This window comes from Leptonotus elevatus, chromosome 2 (assembly GCF_054856555.1).
Source record: "Leptonotus elevatus isolate MCC_2025b chromosome 2, RoL_Lele_1.0, whole genome shotgun sequence".
Taxonomy (NCBI): domain Eukaryota; kingdom Metazoa; phylum Chordata; class Actinopteri; order Syngnathiformes; family Syngnathidae; genus Leptonotus; species Leptonotus elevatus.
Window position 1 is genome coordinate 18,040,576 of NC_141240.1, and position 24,482 is coordinate 18,065,057.

At 40.9% G+C, this 24,482-nt stretch overlaps 1 protein-coding gene across 6 annotated transcripts in view; it reads right to left on the reverse strand.

Moving 5' to 3' along the window:
• Positions 1–2,337: 2,337 nt before the first annotated feature.
• Positions 2,338–24,482, reverse strand: part of LOC147178650 (band 4.1-like protein 1) — a 42,669-nt gene continuing 20,524 nt past the window's right edge. Inside the window, exons 4-24 of one of the 6 annotated variants that reach the window (XM_086068654.1) lie at positions 23,679–23,783; positions 22,612–22,654; positions 21,598–21,673; positions 17,225–17,443; positions 17,048–17,135; positions 16,787–16,951; positions 16,082–16,179; positions 15,526–15,701; positions 14,394–14,638; positions 13,917–13,955; positions 12,378–12,407; positions 11,233–11,388; positions 9,960–10,967; positions 9,071–9,121; positions 7,568–7,966; positions 7,205–7,420; positions 6,322–6,381; positions 4,872–4,961; positions 4,730–4,810; positions 4,524–4,637; positions 2,338–4,129 (exon numbers count right to left, since the gene is read on the reverse strand). In XM_086068654.1, coding sequence (XP_085924780.1) covers positions 4,124–4,129; positions 4,524–4,637; positions 4,730–4,810; positions 4,872–4,961; positions 6,322–6,381; positions 7,205–7,420; positions 7,568–7,966; positions 9,071–9,121; positions 9,960–10,967; positions 11,233–11,388; positions 12,378–12,407; positions 13,917–13,955; positions 14,394–14,638; positions 15,526–15,701; positions 16,082–16,179; positions 16,787–16,951; positions 17,048–17,135; positions 17,225–17,443; positions 21,598–21,673; positions 22,612–22,654; positions 23,679–23,783 — 3,465 coding nt within the window. In that variant the 3' untranslated portion in view covers positions 2,338–4,123. The remainder of the gene's footprint in view (positions 4,130–4,523; positions 4,638–4,729; positions 4,811–4,871; positions 4,962–6,321; positions 6,382–7,204; positions 7,421–7,567; positions 7,967–9,070; positions 9,122–9,959; positions 10,968–11,232; positions 11,389–12,377; positions 12,408–13,916; positions 13,956–14,393; positions 14,639–15,525; positions 15,702–16,081; positions 16,180–16,786; positions 16,952–17,047; positions 17,136–17,224; positions 17,444–21,597; positions 21,674–22,611; positions 22,655–23,678; positions 23,784–24,482) is intronic. The other 5 variants (XM_086068655.1, XM_086068656.1, XM_086068658.1 and 2 more) reach the window with 5 other exon arrangements.

Below are 24,482 nucleotides of genomic sequence, written 5' to 3' on the forward strand. Positions count from 1 at the left end.
CTGCTTCATCTATCCTTCCTTCCTTCCTTTCTTCCTTTCCTCAGTATTTCCTTTGGTCTCTTGAGGTCTCCCTAATTTGTTGGACTTTGGATGTTTCTGGGGTTGGCGAAAAAGATTCTGATTGGTAACCCGGTGGGTAGTAGGTGATGTCTGGTCAGTGCTGGATTTTACTTTTCTTTCTTTTCTTTGATCCTTCCTCAGGTCTCCTGACACCTCCACGACACTAGCGGGATTCTGAAGTATTCGGTTTAGGTGAACGGTATTGGATTTTGAACAGGTTTTAGGTGAATTAATGACACTCACACGCACGCACATATGCTTACACGCACACGCACATAGTCACGCACATACAAAAAAAAGAGAGGGAGAGAGCAATGATGATGACATGTCAAATCGGTAAGATTACCGAATAAACAATACTGAGCTCTCTCTCAAAAATAAAATAAAATAAATACTCATTCAATGCAAGAAACAGCAATGACTAGTGCGTGATTACATTACAGGGGGACATGGAAACATTGGATCATTAATTTGACGCACCAAAATCAGAACAGCCGCATCATCATCTCAAGTTGCAGTGGCAGGGGATACAACTTCTTTTCGGGGGTTACTACATTGGCACAACATGGGGACCGAGCAAAAAAAAGTGTTGGACAATGGTGAGTCCATTGGTTGTTTAGCGCTGTTGAACTTTTAACCAAGATAGCATTTAGCAACAACCGGCATTCATATTGACTATAGTGACAACATTTGCCATAAATAGTTCCTTTTGAAATTTTATAGTACAACCCCAATTCCCCAAAAGTTGGGACACTATACAAATTGTGAATAAAAACTGAATGCAATTATGTGGAAGTGCCAAATTTCAATATTTTGTTCAGAATAGAACATAGATGTCAGGTCAAAAGTTTAAACTGAGAACATGTATCATTTTAAAGGTAAAATATGTTGATTGTAAATTTTTTGGTGTCAACAAATCTCAGAAAAGTTGGGACAGGTAGCAATAAGAGGCTGGAAAAGTCAATTGCACCAGGTTACCACTAATGAGGTCCATTGGCAACTTGATTGGAGTATAAAAAGAGCTTGTGGTATTGTCTCTCAGAAGCGAAGATGGGTAGAGAATCACCAATTCCTCTAATGTTGCGCAGAAAGATAGTGGAGAAATATCAGAAAGGTGTTTGTTTACCAGAGAAAAATTGCAAAAAGGTTGAAGTAATCATCATCTACAGTGCATAACATCATCCAAAGATTCTGAGAATCTGAAACAATCTATTTGTGTAAGGGTCAAGGCCAAAAAAATCATACTGGATGCCCATGACCTTCGGGCCCTTAATCGGCACTGCACCGCAAACAGGAATGCTTACTGTAAGGGAAATCACAGAAAGGGCTCAGCAATACTTCCAGAAAACATTGTAGCCACCGTGCCAGCTGAAATTCTACAGTACAAAGAAGAAGCCATTTCTAAATCATCACTTTCACAGAAGATCTTGCATTTCTCAACACGATAATGCCAGACCACATGCAGCACCAATTACAACATCATGGCTGCGTAGGAAAAGGATCCGGGATTTGAAATGGCCAGCCTGCAGTCCACTTCTTTCACGGAGAGAGCACATTTGGCGCTTCATAAAGGGGAAGATGCAACAAAGAAAGCCCAAGACAGTTGAACAGTTAGAGACACGTGTTAGACAAGAATGGGACAGCATTCCTATTTCTAAACTTGAGAAACGTGTCTCCTCGATCCCCAGACGTTTGCAGACTGTTGTAAGAAGAGGGGATGCCTCACAGTGGTGAAAATGGCCTTGTCCCAACTTTTTGGAGATTTGTTGACACCATGGAACTTAAAATCAACATAGTTTTCCCTTGAAATTATAAATGTTCTCAGTTTAAACTTTTGACCTGTTCTCTATGTTCTATTCTGAATAAAATATTCAAATTTGGCACTTCCACATAATTGCATTCAGTTTTTATTCACAATTTGTATAGTGCCTCAATTTTTTGGGAATTGGGTTTGTATTATCTGATTTTCAACTAAATTGTAGTGACCTGGTTTATAATTTTGAAAAGGCTGAGCTAGTTTGTTTTTTGTTTTGTTTTGTTTTAACACACTGGCATGTGGCATGAGTGTGTGGCACCCCTTTTCACGTACCTAATACGTTGGGACCCCATATTTTATTAATTTATCATGTATGGAATTTTTATGGCCAGTTTGGAACCAAATTTGGGCAGGGGGAGGGGATGGGGGTTGCAAGCTTCTGCAGATCAGGGCCTGCAGCAGGCCTCGAGTTTGGCACATGCTTTCTCTACACACAGTAAGCCAGTTAAGAGGCAGCCAAGTTCTTGTCTCGTTCTTTATTTGAGAGGAATGCAAGTACAACGTACAGCAAAGACACGGCACGACTTGACGGAGAAGCACTGTTGAGTAGATGCAGCTGCAGAGGAAGGAGTGCAGAAGGTCCCAAAGTCCAAAGGTCCAACGCATCTGCAGTTGCTCCGAGGTGGGACAAGCACGTTTTTGTCACGTGTACAGGAAGCTCCAATATGATTAACGGGAAAAGTGATGAAGTTCACGTGCAGTGTGTTGATGCAAGTCTCTCCTTTGGGCGTCTGGTGCCCTCTAGTGTTCATCGACACCATGGCAACTACTTCAGTTCTATTCACTCACTGACCTCGACCGTATACAGTCGCTACAACCTACATGACTGCTGTATTTTTGGATCTTCTTCCTTTCCGTTCACATGACGCACAACACCATACATGTAAATGTTTCATCAGTCACATGATACAAGTTCTGCATACAAGGACACCAGTCCTCGGGCCTCGTCAACACTCTGGCACTTCAGTAATTACATTTCCAGATACAAAAGAGCTCACACAAACCTCATTCCATTTAACTGATAAGTGGCACATTGCACGTCTGCAGTGTCAAAATAAATAATAATCAGAGCGCTGCACATTGCAAGATAAAAAGCAACGATCTTGATATGAAGCATAAATAAAATGTGGAACTGCAACAGTGCTCGGTTTTGTTTTTCATTCTGGAGGGGAGCAAATGTGTATTTTTATAAATATGAAGCATATTCATTGTAAAAACATACAGGGCGGGGTCGGTTAAAAATACAGTATATTATCTCTGCAATGATTACCGACCCTGGGTAAGTCTGCACCTTTTTTCGGTGAGCACTTTTCATTTCTCGTCAGGAAGTTAAATTTCCTCTTTTATACGACAACTCTGATTTAAATAACGATTAACCTGACCTTTGTTGTTTCTGTCATTACGATCTACAATCATAACCATTCGTGTTGGCTTAAATGTATTACTCAATTAAAGCCTAATAATGCAAAGATATTGCCATGCAAATGTGATCTCAAATACTGTTACAGAAGCCCAGTGATGATCTTAATCTACTCACTACACAAATATGCAGTTGAGCTCTTTAGGCTGGGAAAGGGCAGGAACTGGGCCCCGTTTAAACATGCTGGACTACCATGTGAACAGGAAGTGCATTCGCAACTCCTAATTTGTAGACCCAAAGACAGAAATTGTTGAAGTGTACAATTCATCACATTGCGGCAAGTCACATTCATATACACAATACAGTACAACTCAAAATTCAATTTAGACGTTGGGCCTTAAAGGCACCGCCAGAGGGCGATGTTGTTCTTTTCAAGTCAAGGCTATTCTCCTCAATCAGTGCAATGACATAGGACATGAACTATCTGTGCATTTCAGTAGTCATAGAAGATATTAAATGCATTACTAATTAAGAAGCATACACAGCAGGAGTTTGGGAACGAGATGTTCTACTTCTAACCATCTCATTAGTCCCTTTTGCAAAATGACAGTGTGGATGCCACAATGGCACAAAAATGCACACAATTCCTTTGACGCATGAAAGGGAACATTGTTGGATTCTTCCAGGGCACGTTATCCATCAATCTTTTCTTTTTTCTTTTTCTTTTTCTTTGAAACATCACTGCAAAGCCTCCCGCGTCACAAGAATGAAGATATGTTTTAAGAGAAATCAGAACTATAGGAATGAGATTCAAAAAGAGTTCTGTTTCCAATTGGGGAGGGAGGATGGATGGCTGTCAGCTGGGATGATAGGTGACAGACAGGAAATCAACACTGTAGGGGAAACAGAAGGAAGGCGTACTTTGAAAGCAATGATATCTAATGGTGTGACTTCAAAATAACTAAACTGGCTTGTATGTTGTGAGCCAACATTTTAGATACCAGAGAGCTTCAGATAAGATGGCGGTCAAATCTGCCACATTCAGCCACTACATAAATTGAAAACCTAAGTCTGGCTACTACTGTATTGATTTTTCTCTCTTTACTTCAGTTTAAAATATTATCTGTGGCACACTACTCCGATGATGTAGAATTGGATGTATTTTTAATTAGCATACTTATTGCTAGTGATGGATAAATGAAGCATTATAAAGCACTTGGCTTTTTTTGAAACGCCCTGCCAACAACTTCACAAGTCAGTCAAGTGCATTTGAAAAGCTTCTTCTACCTCTGCTCCATGCCGTTCCTCAGTGGATGATTCCGTTTCCCTGACAACCACCGCCTTGGTCACCTGCATGTCTGGATGCTGCTGCCTGGCCTCTTGGATTGCGATGGCCAGAGCCTGCCAGATCAGATCCGTTTAGATACGCCGCCACTGAGGTGACTGTTGTGGCAGTGTAGGCCTGCGGTGTCATGACCGTGTTTGCAGTTCACCTGTTCCTGGTCCACATCGTCGTCTCCTGTGATGATGATCCTCTTTTCAATCCTGGTCTCCGAGTAGCCCCCTTTCACCGTCTGCAGATTAAAAAGCATATTACACATCGAATGATGCACTTTGTACATTTTTTTGGTCTACCTTGGTAACTTGTGTGGTCGCCGAAGTAACATTTTCGGTGCCGAGGATGGGAGACCCCGTTGACTCTCTTCCGTGACTGCCCATATGCACCTGTGCGGGAAAAGCAGTTGGAGATGCTATTCATGTTCACTCACTTGCCACTCGGAAAAGCATGCACTCTGTCCTTACTGTGTCTTGCAAGTAACGTTTTTTCTCTCCCCCCACTACGAGTGGTCTACTAGTACGATCGTAAGTTATGGGTGGAGAAACTCGCTATGAGGGCAATAATATAATAACTGCTACAGTATAACAATCACAGTGAGACCAAAAAATGTCTGTATAGCTCACTGACAAGACATGTTTCCTGTAGCTCACAAAAAAAATTACACAGGGTTTTAAACGACAGTTAAAGTTTCAAAGTAAGATTTTAAACTAGGCCGAAGGTTACAAAATAGGATTTCAAACTTTGGTTCTAATTAGGGTTTCAAACTATAGTTAGGGATTCAAATTAGGGTTTTAAACTAGGGTTAGGTATTTAGATTAGGGTTACAGACGGCTTACGGTTTGAAAATACGGGTTCAAGCTCTGGCTTGCGTTTTAAAATAGGGTCATGCTTTCAAATAGGGTTTCCAAATACGTTTAGGGTTTCAAAAAGCTTGGCTTAAGGTTTCAAAGTAGGGTTTCAAACTATGATTGTAGTTTTAAATTAAGGTTTCAAAATTAAAATTAGGGTTAGGTCTTCAAACTATGGTTTAAAACTAGCGTTCAAAGTAGGGCTTCACATTGGGATAGGGTTTCAAATTATTGTTTCAAACTAAGGTTTGGGTTTCTAAGTAAGGTTTTAAACTAGGGTTTCAAATTGGGTTTTAAACTAGTGTTAAGGTTATAAAGTAGGATTTCAAAATAAGGTTGTGGTTAAAAATGTGGCTTTCAAACCAGGGACGTGAAGAGGGTGGAGCTAAGAGGTTGATAACACAGCCCTGGTACTGTACTTTATTGCACCTCAATTTATGATATTTACGTATTATGTGTATAATACTGCATATGTATGTGTAAAAGTTGTTAAACTAAACAAGTACCGGTAGGTCCCAAAATGCAATTTTATAATCAACAAAATTGAAGAAGTCTTTTAAAAAATGATCAACAAACAATGCAGAGCTTATAGCTCTTCTAATAGATGTCACTGGATTGCCTAACGTGTTGCCCTGTGCAAGTACGTATTTGGCGATAGATTCTAGAACACAGGCGGGCAATCTCGGTCCTCGAGGGACGGAGTCCTGCAGGTTTTGGAGGTTTCTCACTTCCAACACAAGCCCATTCCAATCAACAGGATCGTTATCGGGCTTATGCACAGCTTGCTGATGAGCTGATCATATATCAGCTGTGTTGGAGAAGGTCAACATGCAAAACCCTGGAGGAGGTAGATTTCAAGTCATTGTAAAGTTGGGGCTGTCCTGCTGTCCATACTCACAGGGGACACGCTCTGTCTCGTGGAGTAAGAGACCTCGCTCAGGCCGGTCATACCATGATCCTGCAAGTAAAAAAATAAATAATTATTATTAAATATATATATTATATCATAATTATTATTATTATTAATTATCATTATCACAATGGGCTGGCGCTTATCACGTCTAAATGACAGTTTTGAGGTTCTGCTTTAAATCTCAGCTGCGACCTTCCTGTATGGAGTTAGGAGTAGCGCGTTCTCCCAATGCTTGCGTTGGGATTCTCTAAGTACAAAAACAAGCTTCTCACAGATTTGCTGATGCCGAGGATTTGAAAACCCAACCTCAGAACTATGAGGCAGACTTTCTTAACACTAGGCCACCGTGATTGTCAAGTCCTTAACTCATTCACTGCCATTGACGACTATAGACGTCAAAAATTCATGTGAAGTATTTCCATTAGTTTAACATTTTTTCATAATTTTTTTTATGAAAACCTCTACTTTTTTTATTGTACATTTATAACAGATATAAAATTATCATGTCATTAATTATGATTAAATGCCCCTTATTTGTATTATTTTTATTATGCCCAACAGGCAATTACATTTTTTAAATGTAATTAATCACGTGACACTAGTTAACCAACGATTAATCTGTTCTAAATTTACAATATTTTTTCTCTAGATTTTCATACTCTTGTTAACGAAAGTGGAAAAAAATGTTAAACTAATAGAAATAGTTCCAATGAATTTTTGACGTCTATAGCCGTCAATGGCAGTGAATGAGTTAATAAATATGATTAATTAATTAATAATGTATTGTTATTTTTAATTGTGTGGAATCCTAAAGGGAAAGAAGGGTGAGGGACCCATGCAAAACCATTACTAGCCAGTCCCAACCGACCTGATCTGTGAACTCCACTATGGTCGTTGTGACCTCTGACCCATTGGGCTGGGTCTCCGTCCTCACGTCTGTCTTCCTCACTGCGCCGATGACATCACTGGCTTCCCCACTCAGAGGTGTGGCGCTGGGGACCCGACTGGCTTCCCTGTGTGGCTGTTCTCTGTCCACTGAAGATGACACCGGTACCGACCTCTTAGGCTTTTTAGGCACTACAGGCTCCAGAGGAGAACATAAAGCAAAAATGTTGTTACTGAACACGAAAAAAGACTACACTTCAATCTATGCAAATATCACCTTAATACAAATGTGTATCTGTTTGTTTTTAACAGGCTGATCTGAAAGAAAGCAACAAGCGTGATGTACCTGCACATCGAGCCGCTTGGGTTCCGTCCGAACTTCTTCGGCTTGGACATGCTTAGCTGGAGGACTGCTGCTCGCTCCTCTGGACACAGGAGGCACCAAAGGAGGCGACTGCTCGGAGGGGCCTTGCTGCTGGAGAAAGTCGATCCCGAAGCGCAGCCCTCCGTCGGGGGACAGGTCCCGATCGCCCAGTTCGGTCATGCCCCGGGAAAACTCCTCCATGCCCGTGTGCAGGTCTGTGAGGACGGTGAAGTCGACCTCGGCCTCCAGGCTGGAAGTGGAGCTGACTGTGATGCTGGAACATTTGCGCTCGATGCCCAGGTGGGATTCCTTCAAGTACGAGATCTCGTGGTCTTGATCGTCCTCGGACACTGACCCCAGACGTCTCTCCCATGGATCCCGCTACAGAGAAGGTCCATGTTATGTTATGCATTGGCCAGTGAAGTAGGTATGAAAAAAATAACTAGCCTACTAGCCTAACCTGAGTATGAAGTGCTTAAGCCTGTATCCCACTGAGGGCCGAACATTTGCGAAGCTAATGAATGTTAAATTCACATTAGAGAATGTTTAGGAAACATTGCGAACTTGAGCAAACGTGTTTTTGTTGTTGCAAGGAAAAATCATTAAAACTGTTTAGAGCAGGGGTAAGCAAACTTGGTCCTCAAGGGCCAGAGTCCTGTAGGTTTTAGATGTCTCCCTCCTCCAATACAGGTGAGGATCGTTATCAGGTTTCGCTGATGAGCTGATCATATGAATCAGCTGTGTTGGAGAAGGGAAACATCCAAAATCTGTATATCTCCGGCTCTCGAGGCCCGAGTTTGCCCACCCCTGGTTTAGAAAATGTTTAGGAAACATTGCGACCTTAAGCGACTCCTGACATGAAATCAATGTTGTTAGCATCGCAAACGTTCACCCCTCAGAGGGATACTGGCTCAGAAAAAACGTAAATATTGTACTTTTGTCCAATATTAGCGAGTGTTTCAGTGTCAAGATCACCTCATGTTGATGATTGAACATCCGTAACTGTTGGTTCCCTTGAGCAAGGTTTAGCTATTACCAGTTTTATGTTATATTATGTTTATGCTAGCTTTCCATTTGTATTCCATTACGGTTGGCTCTATATGACTCTGCATTAGCTTCTCTCATTAGCAACTGCTAACTAGCTTGTAAGTTGTCATCAAACAGTAGTAGTAGTAGTAGTAGTGTTTGATTTCATTTTGTGCTTGTGTGAGACGGTGTGACAACATGCATCAGGGCCACAATGTTATTAAATCTTCTCGATCATGACCGTTCAAGTGTTTATTTAATGTAATAAGGTAAGACTGTCTAACTTCTGCTTATACAGTACTTATATGAAAATTAGTACACATAGAAAAGGTTTTATGATGATGGTCTCTTAAGCTGCATTCATCAAAAATATCCCAAATTTAATTGAAATGTACTTTTGAAAGACTGAATAGAACTTCAAGGTGATAAAAAATACTATAACGCTCAATGACTACTCACAGAGGAATCACTGAGCGGTTCCTCAAGAATGGCAGGCGTTGGAGGCGTCTCCTACAGAATTACGAACAAAGCACAAGCAGAAATTATTAGCCAGCTAATGAATCAAATCCTCAAATTCATTCATGACATTCTACCTAGTAGTTTCTAAATAATGGGATTTCATTAGATAAATGAACACATCCATTAGTTATGACATTTTAAAAAGTTGGCCATTGTCCATCGAGGTTTCTTACTCAGGCTTGTAAAACAAACACAAGATAACTCCTCATTGAAGCTTTAGTCTGAAGCATGCTGTATTTCACTTCAAAATGAACTGTAATGCCATGCACTGAACCGTTCCACTTTTTTTTTTTTTTATAACCATATTCAGGGGAAAAGTATTCATTGGAAATGGGATGTATGAATGCCTAAACCCAGAAAGTTTTGGCAGCTCTGCAGCCTCTGACTGTGTCTAATTGATGTTGTTCGATTGTCTAGTGTTGCTACAGAGGTGCCAAGGCAGGACATTTAGTTCCACAGCCTTTCTTGGCCATTTTACGAATTCGATGACGGAATGGTCGGAAAAGGCCTTGCGCTCCTTGCAACAGCAGCCACCTTTGTCATGTGAGGATGTTGGAAGGATAAAAGGGGACCTTTAGGCCTGTGGCCTTCTGAAATGACCAAGCAGATGTCAAGCTTTGCAGAGGGAAAAAAGGAAAGCAAAAAGCTGGCTGGACCGTGGACAAGAATTAAGTCGATCAATGGCTTTTGCTTTCTCAGTCACATGAGTTGTAAAGGATGGGCGTGTGATTTTGGTTTACTTTTGAGATGGCAAACACAAGATTTGCTGCGTCAAGCTCATGCAATGTTTTACTTCCCCATGATGGACAGACAGGTTTTGGCGGTTTACCGCTTGCTTCCTCTTGGTGGCGTCTTGGTTGCTTCTGTAGTGGATGTGGCTGCAGTCAGTGTTGCTGTGGCGGTCTCGGGACCACTGCTTTTTCAGAGGAAGTGTTCGCGGGGGAACTGTCGGTAACCGAGTCAGGAGCCTCTCTGGGTTAAAGTCTGCATCATTTTGAGCATCTTCTGGTTTCTCGCCACTTCTTGGAAATGGACTTGCTGCATCCCTTATTTCTCTCAGGTCATGCTGTTGTTGTTGATGCAGTGGTCCAGCACCGCTGTGGTATTTTCTCGCTGCTGAGTTATCGCTGACTTTATCTGTGGCTGAGTGTAGTCTGTCATTATCCTCCACTCTCCTTGTTTTCCCACCGGATTCCCCGTCTGATCGTGTCATTGCGATATCCCCGACAATACCCCACGCAGACTCTTGAAGAGGGTTCACACCAATTATGGTGTCTTTACTCAAAGATTTCTTTGATCTCTGTGGTTTGAGAGGAACAATTTTGGGGACTTCAGCATGTTCAGAGTTCAAAGTTTTGCTAAAATCTTTTTGCACATCCTCAGAACTCAGGCCATCGATTTTCTGTGTCCCTCTCGATGCCTTGACCCCTTTTCCCTTTGAGTCCGAATCCAGTGTCTCCGAGGAGAAGGCAAAGTTCTTTGTTAGCCCTTCAGGTATGTTCTGCTCATATTGGCAAAGCTTAACATCTCTCCTCTGTGTTCCGTTCCTTTGTTTTGCCTTTGGGGAACTGAAGCCATTTTCATGAATGTAACTCCTTGTTAATACAGAATCGTGGTCATTGTTAGTGGCCAAAGGAGCATCAAGGGGGCTTCTTACTATAAGTCCCATTGCTCTTAAGTCACTTTTAGGAGATATCCCAGTTGGAGAGTTCCACGTTCGCCCATTTTCCTCAGCCCAAGGTGTGACTGTCAGCGTGTCTCTAGCCACATTAGAGTCACAATCCAGCACTCGTCCATTAGCATCCTGCTTGTCAATCAAATTGGCTTCACCAGTCGCCTATGTTGACATAGAGTAAACAGTTAGCCTAGCGTAACACTCCGATGTTATGCTACGAAACACTAAAAGGGATTTTTCAAGACAAATCAAGGGGAAATGTAAATCACGTAATTCCTCTGTAATATATATTTTTAAAAAATCTGGTTTTCTCATTAGTTTTTTGGAGTGGCTGCACAAAACATTACCAGACACCTGGCCAAGCCAAACAGATTAGACAAAGGGAAAATATGGAGATCATTATCGGAAAATCACATCATATTCTTACTGGTTTCCGCTCTGGGGTTCCTCCGGGAGGAGTAGCAGAGCAAGCGCGTTTCTCCCTTTGGGTGATCTTGCTATTGGGCTGCCTCAAGGCCCTCTTCAGCTCATTAATGCTGGCCTGGTGCTTCTGTAGAACATCCTCGGGCTTGTCCAAGAACTGCTGCTTACACAGTGGAAGTCAAGGCTGAGTTACAAATACCAAAGAGATACTTTCCAGATATGCCATCTTAATCTTTTTTACACGGGAATCTCGTTGTACTTAGTTAAAGTTAATGTATCAATTGAGGCAATATACCTTTCTCATGCTAGATTATGTAGGTCTCATTTGACTTTAAAATCTCTTATTGTCGTATGAGCAAACCTGCAGTTTAAACATTGAACTAAATGTTTGGAAAAGTGTTTTCCTCTGCTGCCATTTTTAAACAACGCCCCATTTTTAAGGAACATGCATTTGTGGGATGAACAGCACAGCTGAGCATGTGCATTGTGCCCATGTAAGATGGCACACATCGCCTTATTTTGTTGTTGCATTTGACTGGTGTTTGATTATTATTATTTATTTTTTTGCATCATTCTCATCAGTTAGTAAGGTACCTGATCCTCAAGCTGGTCACCAGCCTGGCGTCACACTGCTGTGAGATAGCATTCCACTCCTCAACCTGGAGTCATCTCAAGTCAGCCATTGTGGTTGTGTTGGCCATTCTAGCGCAAACTACACGCACAAGCCAATCCAGCAAGTGTTCACTTGGGTTTGCGGTCAGGACTGTTGGCGGGCCACTCCAATTTTTCTACTCCCAGAGGAGAAGTATCTGATAGACACCATCTCTGGGAGTGAACATCACCATCATGGAAGATGGAGTTCAGTCCCAGATGATGGCGATATATGGCCTTTGGTGGCTTATAATTCCTCTGATGAAGACACCACTCTATGCCCTCTCACTACAATTAGCCACCATTTTTCAGCTTCTTGAGGTACCAGAAGCTCAAAACAAGAGTCAGTAGCAACTGCAAAATAAGCTGTTTTGACACATTGTACAGTGGCATGTTTTTGTGAATGTGGCACTCTGAATCAAAAATACACATTGTTCATGTTGTGTTCTTACAGGACAATAGGTGATGGACACCAAAGTAGACAAGATAGGAAAATACCTCCTGCTTGGGCCGAGCCGTGGCCAGATCCTTGTCCAAGTGGGGAGCGAGCCAAGTGAGATGAGGCGTTTCAAGCAAAGCAGAGCATGGTGTGATTTTATTTCATTAGTTTGGTTAATTTGCATGCAAATATGTAAAAGCTTAGCCAAAAAAGAAAGACAAGCAGGCAAACACTCACACAGTCATCAAACAAACCTTTTCAACATAGGCCAATTGAATAATCATGTACTAATATCCAGACAAAACATGAGCAGCTTCCCTAAAGACCGCATAATGAATGATTATACCTGCTTGTGGCTGAGTGAATAAGGGCCTTTAAAAAAAGTGTATCTTGTGTAGAGGGTTCCAATTAAAATGCATCTTCATGATTTAATATCATTTTTAACGCTTGGCTGTTGGAGAGTGGAGTGTCAAGAGATTAGTCAACTGGGGGGAGGGGGGGCACTTGCTAATCAAGAGTGCTTGAGGACCATATGTTTGTAATGAATGCTAATAATATATATATTTTTTTAAACAGTCCCTTTAATATAAGTGAATGTGTACACCAGTTCTCTTAAGTAGTGATTCTCAAAGTGAGGTGTCTGTGAAAGAATCCCAGCATAAGTGCACATTAGTAGTATTACAATTTTAAGTACGTTTTCATTCATTTAGAACTGTTTGTTTGATCTTAAAAAAAATTGTTTAACCTTTATGCGCAATACATTTTATTTGAATCATTATAGTATTTTTCCCGATATTAAAGTGCAGTGTTAATGTTCACACTGTGCATCATATGACAGTGACTTCAACTAATATTAAAGTAGGGCTGCAACTAGTTTTATTTTACTTATTTTAATCATCAATTAATTTGTCACTGTTGACTACTTTGACAATTAAACAAAAAAATTCATTTGAAAAAAAAAGTGCTTTAATTTCCTCCCCTTTATAGGGCATAATTTAAAATTGACTGTGTAGAAAACACACACACAAATATTTATTATTGGGAGATTGTCATTCCGAGGATTTGTCCGATTTCAAATTAAACATGGCATTGTTATTGGTAAATAAGGTTATTGAGTCATTTTAATTAATAATAATTAAAGTGAGAATTTTGTAAAAGCTTTTTTGGAATACAAACTCCCTTTTGATGAATATTTAAGCCTATTATGCAACTGTATTTTAATAGTGGTTATGAAGGTGGAACTTCTGAGGGCTAAGTATTTTTTAGTTGGTGTTTGTTGTAAAAAAAAAAAATTATGATAACAACTGCTGTTCCGCACTTCTTTAGGTGAGGGTTCTTGCACTGTACTGTATGGATATTTACAAACATAATTGGATTTGAACAAACTATTTGCCAGCAGGTTTTTCTTTTTAATTTTTCTGTCCATTCATCTGATAACAACGGACGGATTATGCCCATTGGAATTCTGCAAAATTGCCAGCTGAATAGAAATAACATTCCTTTCAGGGAAAAACAATCATAAAGGTACACAAGGTGCAGACACGAGGTGTGGTACTAGACCAAACACAACCACGCGCACACACAAGTAGCCAAAATACCTCTGGTTTCGAGTCTACGGGCGAGGCTGCTTCATCGGTCTGCAGGACAAGACAAGCCGGAGTGCAAAAAAGAAAAGGTCAGAGAAGAGAAAAGGGGGTGGTTAGTGGGACGGGATGATGATGATATTAGAGCAGGGAGATGAGAGAAAACTTTAAGAGGAGCTTAAAAAAGAATAAAAAGAGATTAAGAAGCAAGTGGTCTCTTAAATGCCTGGAGAGGAGCTAAAAAAAAGAGGCGGGATTAGGTGAAACGATTGGCTAAACAGATGTTGAATACCAGTGTCCAATGCAAAGGAAACTGAAGAGGATAAACGGTCGTATGGTTTTGATCAGTTTAGATGACTGTTAAAATCAAGGATGTGGTTCAGTCAGTACAAGACTCCCGAGTATTGTATGGAATAAAATCCATTTAGATCGGATCGGCAGCCATTCATCAACATGATAGAACATATGCTAGCATTTTCTCTTGACCCATACCTTGAGCTCCAAAGTTTTGCTGCATGTTGAGATGCACGCACCACGAATGTTCTCTGGATCTTGGTGAAACTCTAAGTCCTGGTCAGTGTCATGATCCTGGTCTTGGTCCTGGTCTGGATAGTGGTAGTGATCATTGTCTAGATCCAGGCTGCCTTCTTGGTCCAGGTCCTCTCTGGACATGAACTGTGTTCGTTCACTCGAGCTTCGCTGGGACAACTGGTCCATACTGTTACTTAAAGCTGAAGCTGGTTTGGTGCCAGTGGAGGGAAAATGCAGTGTTTAGTTTTAATAGTCCGCATAGGTACACTTTACAAAAATCAATTTGGCATACAATGAATCTTTATTTGAAGGCAGTCATGCTAAAATATTCTGTGAAAGAAAATTTCTGCTCCTGACGGTTTTCTGACCTGGCATGTGTGGTCTAACTGGCATTGGCGTTATTATTGATTCCTGTGAACACTCTTGAGCAAAGATGATGTGACCAGGAAATGGATTCTGAGCAATTCAGTTGGTCTATTTGATCAATTCTGATAAGAAGTTGTAAACTTTGTAATAAATCACATTTCTCATTGGTGTAATTTCCAACATATTAAGTGAAAGAACTGTAGGTAGTACTTTACTGTAAGTAGTGCAGTTTTTCTTTTAACCCTATAAAGCCAAATGTATCATATTAAAAACAAGACATTTTGAGCCCTCTAGTTCATGAGTATAATAATTGTTTCCCCCATTGAAACCCTGACGTATATGATCCGACAAATGCATTGCACGGCTAATCCATTAAAGGGCAGTATCACCCAGCTGATGGTTTTTCCAGCGACCTTGCAAGATCGCCCCAATTGAGAAAGGAGTACAGCTATACTTATTAATAGTGGGAAATGTTCTTTCTGATTTTTGGAAACACTAATATGTTTGATACGTCTGTTTATTGTTCCATTTTTGACAGCTATAATTGTACAAATTTAAAGCATTGTCACCGGATGTATCAAATATGTCACAAATCAAAAGTTATTAGATGCAGAGCAGTCTACAACTTTTTAGCCATTTTTAAAGGTCAGGATAAAGCCTTGCCAAGTGAGGTTCCCTCCTTCAGAACAACATAAAACACACATTGAGGAGTAATTTGAGTTCTTACCCCCATCAATACTTCGGGACAGCAGGTACCTCTTGCTAACAGAGCGGTCAAAGAGAGGAGCAGGCCTGTCAATCAGGGCGCTGGCCTGTCTGGTTTGAGCTTGAGTTCGCCCACTGTAGCGGAACTTGGAGCCAATCACCAGGAAGCCCTTTGGAGGTGGCTCTGGAGATACCAACCTGGAAAAACAGTTCACGGATTATGCTAAAAATAAAGAGAGATGAAAGAAGTGAATGTATGTCATTTAGTCCTGGATTTCTGAGGATAAAATGAGCTCCCTAATCCATACTGCCAAGCTTTATCTTGATTGTAGCCAATCAAAAAAAAATGCATGAACCAATCAGCATCCGTTAAAAAATAGAGGCAGCGACTAAGGTTTGGTTTGACACTGAATCAACAGCACCTCTGCTTGCAATAGCCGAGGTGCACTTTGTTTTGCCTAAGACACACTCAATCAACAATCAATTCCACACAGTCAGCGGGATTCTTAACGATTACTTAATCAATGATCTGGCCCATCCCTAGTGTCTGCCATGCAACAGCGCAGAATAGGTCCTACCTGAAGAAAGTGTGGTGCTCAATGCAAACCTTCCACAGGCGCTTCGATGCCCGATGGTTGGGCAACTTGAAGCCAATGGTGCTCTCAAACTGTTCATACTGAGCCGTGAGGGAGAAGGAGTGATGGATGGTGGAGGGTGAAAAAAGAAAGGAAGGGTGAGAAGAGCGAGTGCAGGGAAAGACGAAGGGATATTGTGAGGGTGAGCTGCGTTTACTCCAGAGCAATGGAAGAATCAATATCTTTTCTTTCCCCTCAGACATATTTTCTTTGGTGACACGTACGGTACAATCCCAGACAACCTAAAAATAAACACCCATCAGGTGTTCAGTGATGTGAACAGAAGTCGCATCTGTCCAATCAATAGGTTATTAGCAATTGCACAGGTCTTTAAACATCACATTGACAGTTGTCCTTTCAAAAACAGAACCCTGATCGTCCAGGTAAACACTCACTGATTTGAGGATATAGAGGAAAGAAAATTAATTACGAAGATAGAAAGAGCTCTGTCGTCACGCAAGCATGGGAGGAACAACTGTGAGACAGACATGTTAACCACTAATGCGCCGTGCTGCCAACTGTGAAACCATTCAATGAAATAGTGGAGTCAAACGTGGCCCTCGTTCTACTACCTGTGGATTTTGCTCTATTTACTATCACGAGCAACCCTCACTGGGCGGGTACAATAATTGCAAAAAGACATCTCACTTTTATATCTACCTCTCCAGGACGAATCTTGATGTAGAAGTTGCTCCTCTTGTAGGAGATCTTGAGGATCTTTGGCCAAGCAAAGCGGTTAATCCTTAGACGGTCTCGGTAAATGAGCAGACCATTGGCACTCACGCCAAGCATGATGTCAATCCCCTCGGAATCCTACCCAGCATGGGCAACACAAATATGTGTGTTAGGGGTATGCAGCTACAACATAGGCCACTGTATATGTAGCAGCCCTTATGGTTTGTCTCTTACCTTAGCGTGATGTAGGTCCACCCCATACATCGAGAGCTTCTTTGCATTTTCTAAAAAACTCACTTCTGCTTCTGCTGGACTCATTCCTCTACAGTGGGATGATCACAAACGAGGCATCATTGAATCTGCCACACCCCGTAAAGTATCACAGGCAATTATATGAATTTGGGTGCAGACCTGTAGTTACGATGCAGCTCCATCACCCTTTCTTCCAGCTCCCGGGTCTGATTCGGGGCAAAACGGAAGTCAGCGACATAGTCCGGCCCGTGTTCCTCAGGCTCGTAGTCACCCAGTTCTGCTTGAACTGTGTAGGAGCCCAAGAGGGCGTGCGTCACAAAAGAACAAGGCAGACGGCCGGACAGGATGTCGTCCCTCAACTGCAAGCACAGGTAGTACCTGAAGAGTAAAACATATGGAGGCACGTTAGGGTTTGCCTTCCGTCTTGCTGTTATTAGCCTAACCGCACTAATACACTCTTACATGGGTACTACCACAACATCCATTGCTGCCACTGTAACAAACCTCAAGAGACCTCAGCACAACTTTCAAGACTTCAGATCAAAGAATGACGTTTTTGTTAACTTGAAAGATATTTTGGAATGCCAATAAGGAGAGAGTGAAAAGAACCATACAGCTGTTTATTTATTTATTTATTTATTACGGTACATACAGGCTCCCATTCAACATAGAACTGCCACTGGCTGTTACAGTACATAAAGGTTTTTTATTATGTCAGCAGAACCTTTCCAAAGCAAGTTTGCCTTTTTTTCCTCAAGTCCGAGCCTGGCCAGTCACTACACATTGGATTGTGTCCAACTTAGAGCTTCTACTGCTTTGTCACGATCAAGTAAATTAAGCCAAACTGTTATGCAAGGCCAGGACATAAGTGAACATTGGTGTTTATCCACATAAAAAGTTCCCTCAGACAATTACTGATACCCTGTGAAGCAAACAGCAAAACACAATGTCACGTAACAGTTTCAATAATCTAAATTAGATCCAATGGTCCAGTATAACGCAAGATCGCTTACAGCTTGTGGTTGATTCGCCTTTTAAGTTTTTAATAAAATGTCTGTCCAGAAATAATTTCACAGTTATTCATACTGATTATCTTGGACACTATAATACTTCCAGCTCAGGAGAAAAAAAGCCATAAAGGTTACACCCGATCATTGCTTTGCGGTTGAAAACAACTCCAGTGAGGTTTCCTGCGTGTTTAAATAACCCGTGCGCTCACTGGGTCACATGGAAAAAATCTTCTATAAGCATAGTAATTCAAGCAACACGGTGTAAGAGCGTTTCAAAAATGTCTCGCATACTCCTTCTTTAAATAACCAGTCATTTAAGCACTTTATCTATTATTGATAATTTTTTTTGGGATACTCATTGTCTCTGTTCTGTTTTTACATTTTGATTCAATCCTGAAAACAAAAAAACTCTTCTGTCAACTATGCCTTTTTTTCAGTGATGTCAACAGTCAAACCAATTTCCACTAATCTTGTGGTTTAATACGAAAAAGTTGTTTCTTATTGGGCCTTAATGATTTGTGTCCACAAACCAGCTGATGTGATTTTTCAACCTTCAAGCCTCTAGATCACACTTTCATGAAATGTTTTTGGATTGGTGCAGAGCTTTACATCTGGACTGCATATTTCTTTCATGAAATACAGCTGCAAGAACACACGCACGCACGCATGCACGCACACACACACACACACGAGCTTACATCTTGCTTTAATTCCAAATCAGAGTTGCTCCTGCTCTAAGCATTGACATCTAATCATTACTAAATAAATGTCTCGTAGAGAGAGTGTGGATTCACTTTGTTTCAGTGCCAGCAGACAACTTTAAACTCCATCCATCCATGTTTTATAAAGCTGATCCTTTTCAGGGTTATAGTTGAGCTGGAGCCAGCTGGAATCATACCAGGTGACTTTGGGTGAAAAGCTGGAAGGTGGTCTCCAAGGCTACGTTCCCACTGGAGGGCGTGATGCCCAATTCAGATTTTTTTGTTAAAACTGACCTTTTTATGGACAGCGTCACGTTGCGGTGTTCACCGAATTAAACCGATTCGCAACGTTTCACCTCCAGCCAAGCCGCCGAGGCAAGATAGTTTATTAGTGCCATGTGCACATTTTGCTGTGCCAACGCCCGCTACTGATTGGTGGGCTGGTGGACTCATTTCGCGGACGTGTTATGAGTTGGATTAATGTGTCTTGCCTGCATGAATTATGCAAATTAAGCTGTGCGAACGCCCGCTCCCGATTGGTGGACTGTTTCTAGCTCACTCATATTTGGCTGCTGTCCTCGGCTTCCTCGAGTTTCAGTGTTTACAATCAGAGCAGAAACCCGTCAAAAAAATGTTTTCCATCTGATAACGCCAGAGTAGCGAGGTTGGAAGAGGTAGAAATATTTGGGGGAAATGAGGGGAGACTTCTCGATATCTTCATTTCATTGAAGATGACGTCGCGTCATTGACGCATCACATACATATCTGATTAATATCCACATACGAGAGAGGCCCAGGTTTGTCGGAATTGTACCGTTCACATTGCATGAAAAAATCAGATACTTGAGAAAAAAATCGGAATTGAGCTGCAGTGTAAACGCACCCCGAGTGCCCACTTTACAGATCTATGATCTCCCGGGCCAGGAGATCTGCTTTCAGTTTCCTATAAATGCGCTTGGCATGCTTTGACCTCACGACTCAAGCAAATCAGTTTCTTCTTCCGCCATGCCAAGTACTGTGCTGCTCATATTTGGATTTGTAAAGGGAATTCAAAGTTCTGCTTTGATTGGCGATGGATCAAGTTGGCTGTGTTCACACCCACAACAGCGCCAAATACCCAATATTAACTGTGCTAAGCTACATGCATCGGCGAAAATACCAAAACCCAGTCTAGCCCGCCTCTGCGCAGATTTTAGACCATGCCTCATACTAGACTTGCACTGCATATGAAAATAGAACTAGTAGTCTTTTCACCTTTTTAGTAATTATCTTCAAACATTTTTCTTTTTTTTTTAGTAACAAATCTATGAATTGAGTTCACACTTGAATATTTTGCAAATTCAAACTGATATTCACACTGTCACCGAGTGGGAACTCAACCTACGTAGACAGGCGAATGAACTGCTACACCATTAGTCAACAGTCTTCGCCATCATTTTTTAATGACAAGTAATGCAAGTTGACTGCATTCTTGAGTTTGCTTCAAATCAAAACCATGACATGTTTTCTTTTGTGTCAGAATAAATGTCTGTTGCCAGGAAATGAGGACAATTGTCTGCAGCAGATAATTGGCAATAGATATAAGATAAAAGAAGATCATCTGATGATAATAAATTCAACTCAAGCCATTTTGGCAATTTTTTGCTTATCGTTAAGTGTTATAATTGTTATAGGGTTAGCGTTAGGTCAACACATGTTTCCCTAGTTACATGTATACTTGTGACAATAATCCGCAAACCTTTATTTAAAACAAAACAAATCCTAATCAAACCTTCACTAACACTAAAGGTAATGTTTTAAAGTAATATTTGAACATGTAAAATGTTAACCCACAAAAACGTGTGTTCTTAACCTGAACTTGGATGATGGATGACACATTGACAAACTACTGCTTATGCTTGCTCAGTGAGGCTTTTCACACACAAGAAAAAAAAAAGTCCAGCTGGCTTTCTCATGTACATTGGGTTCTGATTTTATTAATATAGGCCTAAATCATGTTCTGCTTTTATTATATTTGATGACTTAGTGTCACTGTTTGTATAGAGCAGCCAGTTCCCAAATGGTCATCTTTACATCATACGAGCACACGTACACAAAATAAGCAAATTTAATTAGATGCTCACTGAGAAAAATTCTTGGGAGGTACGTTGTTGTATAACTTCACAGGAAATTTGTCTTTCAAGGTTCCATTAGACACAAACGTTATTGTATTTCAGTAGGCTTCATTTGAAAATTACTCTCATTACTTCATCACACGTTTCCAGTTTAATGTGATTACTCAAAAATGTCAGGTCCATTTTGAACCACAAATACGGTTCAGTGTCCAATTACAAAGGGTTTAGGAGAATGTGAAATGTAGTCACACATGCTACAGTACATCAACTGAGGAATGTCAATATTTCCACAAGTTGTGTAATTCATCTTAATGTATTTTTTATTGGCAGCATTGGATTAAAATAAATAAGAGCCAACTGGAATACTAATATTGTTGCCTTACAGAACTCAAACATCATATGCTGGTCTTGGCTTCAAGTTTTAAGACCAAAAGAGGTCATGTCTCAATCAAGCTTTGTCGTGATCGCTTATCTGATTGTCCTCATCTGAAGAGAATTGAATTCTGGATCAACTATGAGAACTGACACCTAAAAATGACATATGGTTTGTCCATGTTTTGAATTGACGGTAATATTTTTCAGTCGACGAGGTTCCAAACTTTGAGACGAGTCAATCTGTCTGTGTCCAGTCTAAGCAGCCTTGTACAACATTCCTACTCAACTGTTATTGATGGACATAAAAGACTTGCTGTAGAATTCAGACCAACCTGGTGATGTCTTCAATGAGCACTGATGGGTCTGGGGGGTAGAATTTAACAGAGAACCCCAAAATCCAGGAGCCAACTGTTAACAGATTAGCATTAGGACAGTTAGGCACATTTCCAACAAACACGAGGTACTGTGTATACTGTATATTATGGCAAACAAGAAATTGATAAATAATTTGTCACGGCCATACTCACTAGGCAAGGGGTCACCAACATGGTGCGCCTGTTCTAAAAATGACTCAGCAGTGATGCGACATTGGGATTTCCTAGGTGTGTATTAGAAGTGATCATTTGAAAAATGCCTGTTAACAATTGCGGAGATCTATACAAATAAAGTGTCGGCTATTTGTTATTTATCTGTTTTCTGCTTCGTTAAATCATTGTTGATAAATATTAAACCAAAAAATCTCTAACATGATTAATGTTGTCACTATAGGTGTCAAGATGAATTAATTAATCAACAATTAATCAAAAATCTATTTAATAGACAGCTATTTTGATCATGGACCATATCATAAAAGGGATAATATGAGCCACTTTGTCATTTATTTCCGAAGTGTCACACTGGTAGCGGTTCACATTAATCATTGCCTAAAATGTAGCTCTCAGTTTCAAAAAGGTTGCTGACCCCTGAGCTCCACAGAGCTCCACTGGGGCACACCTCCTCCATGCATGGAACATGGAAACAGGGAAACCATTATACAGGCCATCCCTGATATAAACTAAACAGAACTTTACCACTTTGTAAAACCTCCATCTTGCATGCTTGCTCCCCGGCTCACCTCAACTAAAATGAATTGACCCTGTCACTTCTTTTATTCCCATCAGCCCCTTTGTTTTCTTTGCCAGTAAGCCTGTGTTGTCTGATAATGAAGTCTAAGTCGGATATTTTTGAAAAAAATCCTTTAATTGGCCTGCTGGAAGCACGCTGTCTGTTTTAATCAGATACATACGTGCACACACACGCACACACACAGACAATGTAAGCATACAGTCTCCGTCTTGTGCACTTACCCCGAATTTGCTTTTTAATCTCCTTGGATGGATCCAACCAATGCTAATAAAGATGAAAAAAAGAGACAAAGCCTTTTTGAGAGATTTGACCTCAGCAAAATCCTTCAGTTGTATTTTCAAGAGCTTCTTTAAGTGCTGCTCCTTGCTGGATGCTTACACCTTTCATAGTTGAAGAGCAAAAACTAGCCTCTGCAAATGGCAGGAAGCATCAATATTGGGCGATGGAGGCTACTCGAATGCATCTTGTTCTGTTTAATGTCACCGGCAGCTTTTATTGGTCTCTGTAGAGTCCAGGCATCTTATTTTTAAAAGGCTGTATAATCCTATTTTAAGTCCAAAGCCAACCTGTTTTACATTGAATCGATGCGAGCTTTACTTGAACAGCATATGAACCTGGCTATTGATCTTGTTCCAATTAAGATCAAATCTGGATCATTATATTAGCCATAAAATAATGAATCATTTTTACATCTAAATACATGTCCCAATGTTTGATCTCACAAAAATGTTGTCCGAAATCCAGCAGTACACGCCGTTGGATGTGTCATTGCATACACTGCGCAATCAAAGTAGACATTTCCGTCAAAACACTACATTGAGTTCAAATTTCTTGTTCTCCGTGGGCTTGGGTGGAGTTGTCCCCGGGTAGTCAGACTTCTTCTCACATTACAATAACAAACATGCATGCTAGGTTCATGAAGACTCTAAATTGTCCATAAGTATGCATGAATTGCATATAAGATGGATTGATTGTCTAGATGTGCCTTGCAATTGACTTAGGACCAACCCAGGGAGTTCCCGGCCTCTTGCTCAAAGTCAGCTGGGATAGGCCCCAGGCCGTCTCATGCATAAATAAGGACAGGTGCTACAGAAAATGATGGATGGATGTGTTTGGAAAGCACTGGCTTAGGATGAGGGCATGTATTTCACAATGCCATTTAACATAAATATCAAAGACAATTTCGAATCATCAAATTCCAACGTAGACCCTTTCGGGCGTGAGGGAGACATGCTGGGCACAAGTCATCACAAATGCTTCCAAAAATGTGCGAGTGTGTTGGCGAGACCTTGGCGTTGTCGAGGTCGTGGAACGTTAAGCCGAAGTAGTCTCTCTCCAGCAGATTCAGATGGCCACACACCATGTCCAGCAGTGTCTGGCCCTTGGAAAATTTCTATCAAACACACACACATGCATAGAATCACATATAGCTATAAATACATGTACACTAACAAACGGTGAGTGGGAAGGTGACGCAATGCAGATGCAAGAGTCTAAACATGGTAAACGTATGCTCTCAAAGACAACAACAAAAAAGAGATTCACAGGAATATTCACACCCACAAACAACAAAAGTATAAGGAGGTCGCCAAATGTTATTTGTCAATACATCAATATCAAAGACAAGATTGCCACATACTCATTTTTAGTTGTTGTTTACATTTCACAACACAAAGGAGTAAAACCCAATCATAAAGTTCTTATAAGCAATGACTGCACCCTGTTGAGTGGGAGGGCTGACACTGTGTGTGTGTGCCCATTGGGCCAAGAAACAACAGTCCACACCGTTCATTAATGCAGCCCTTTGGGGGTGCAAACAAGCGGGCTGTTGGTTGCACGCACACACACACACACACACACACACAAATGCATCTCCTTGGGCAATCCAAGCTCCTATGGCGACAAAGCAACCAAGCAGCTGTTACCATAGAAACAGAAGTAATAGGTCCCTTGTGCCCTCTCCCACTCCATCCTTTTCTCTTTGGTACGAAAAGACTAAAGTGAAGACAATGAAAAAGAAGCCAAAAATGCGCCCTCTTTTTCTTTTTCTTTTTTTTTTTTTAAATCAAGGCAGTAGTGAAGAAGAGGAATT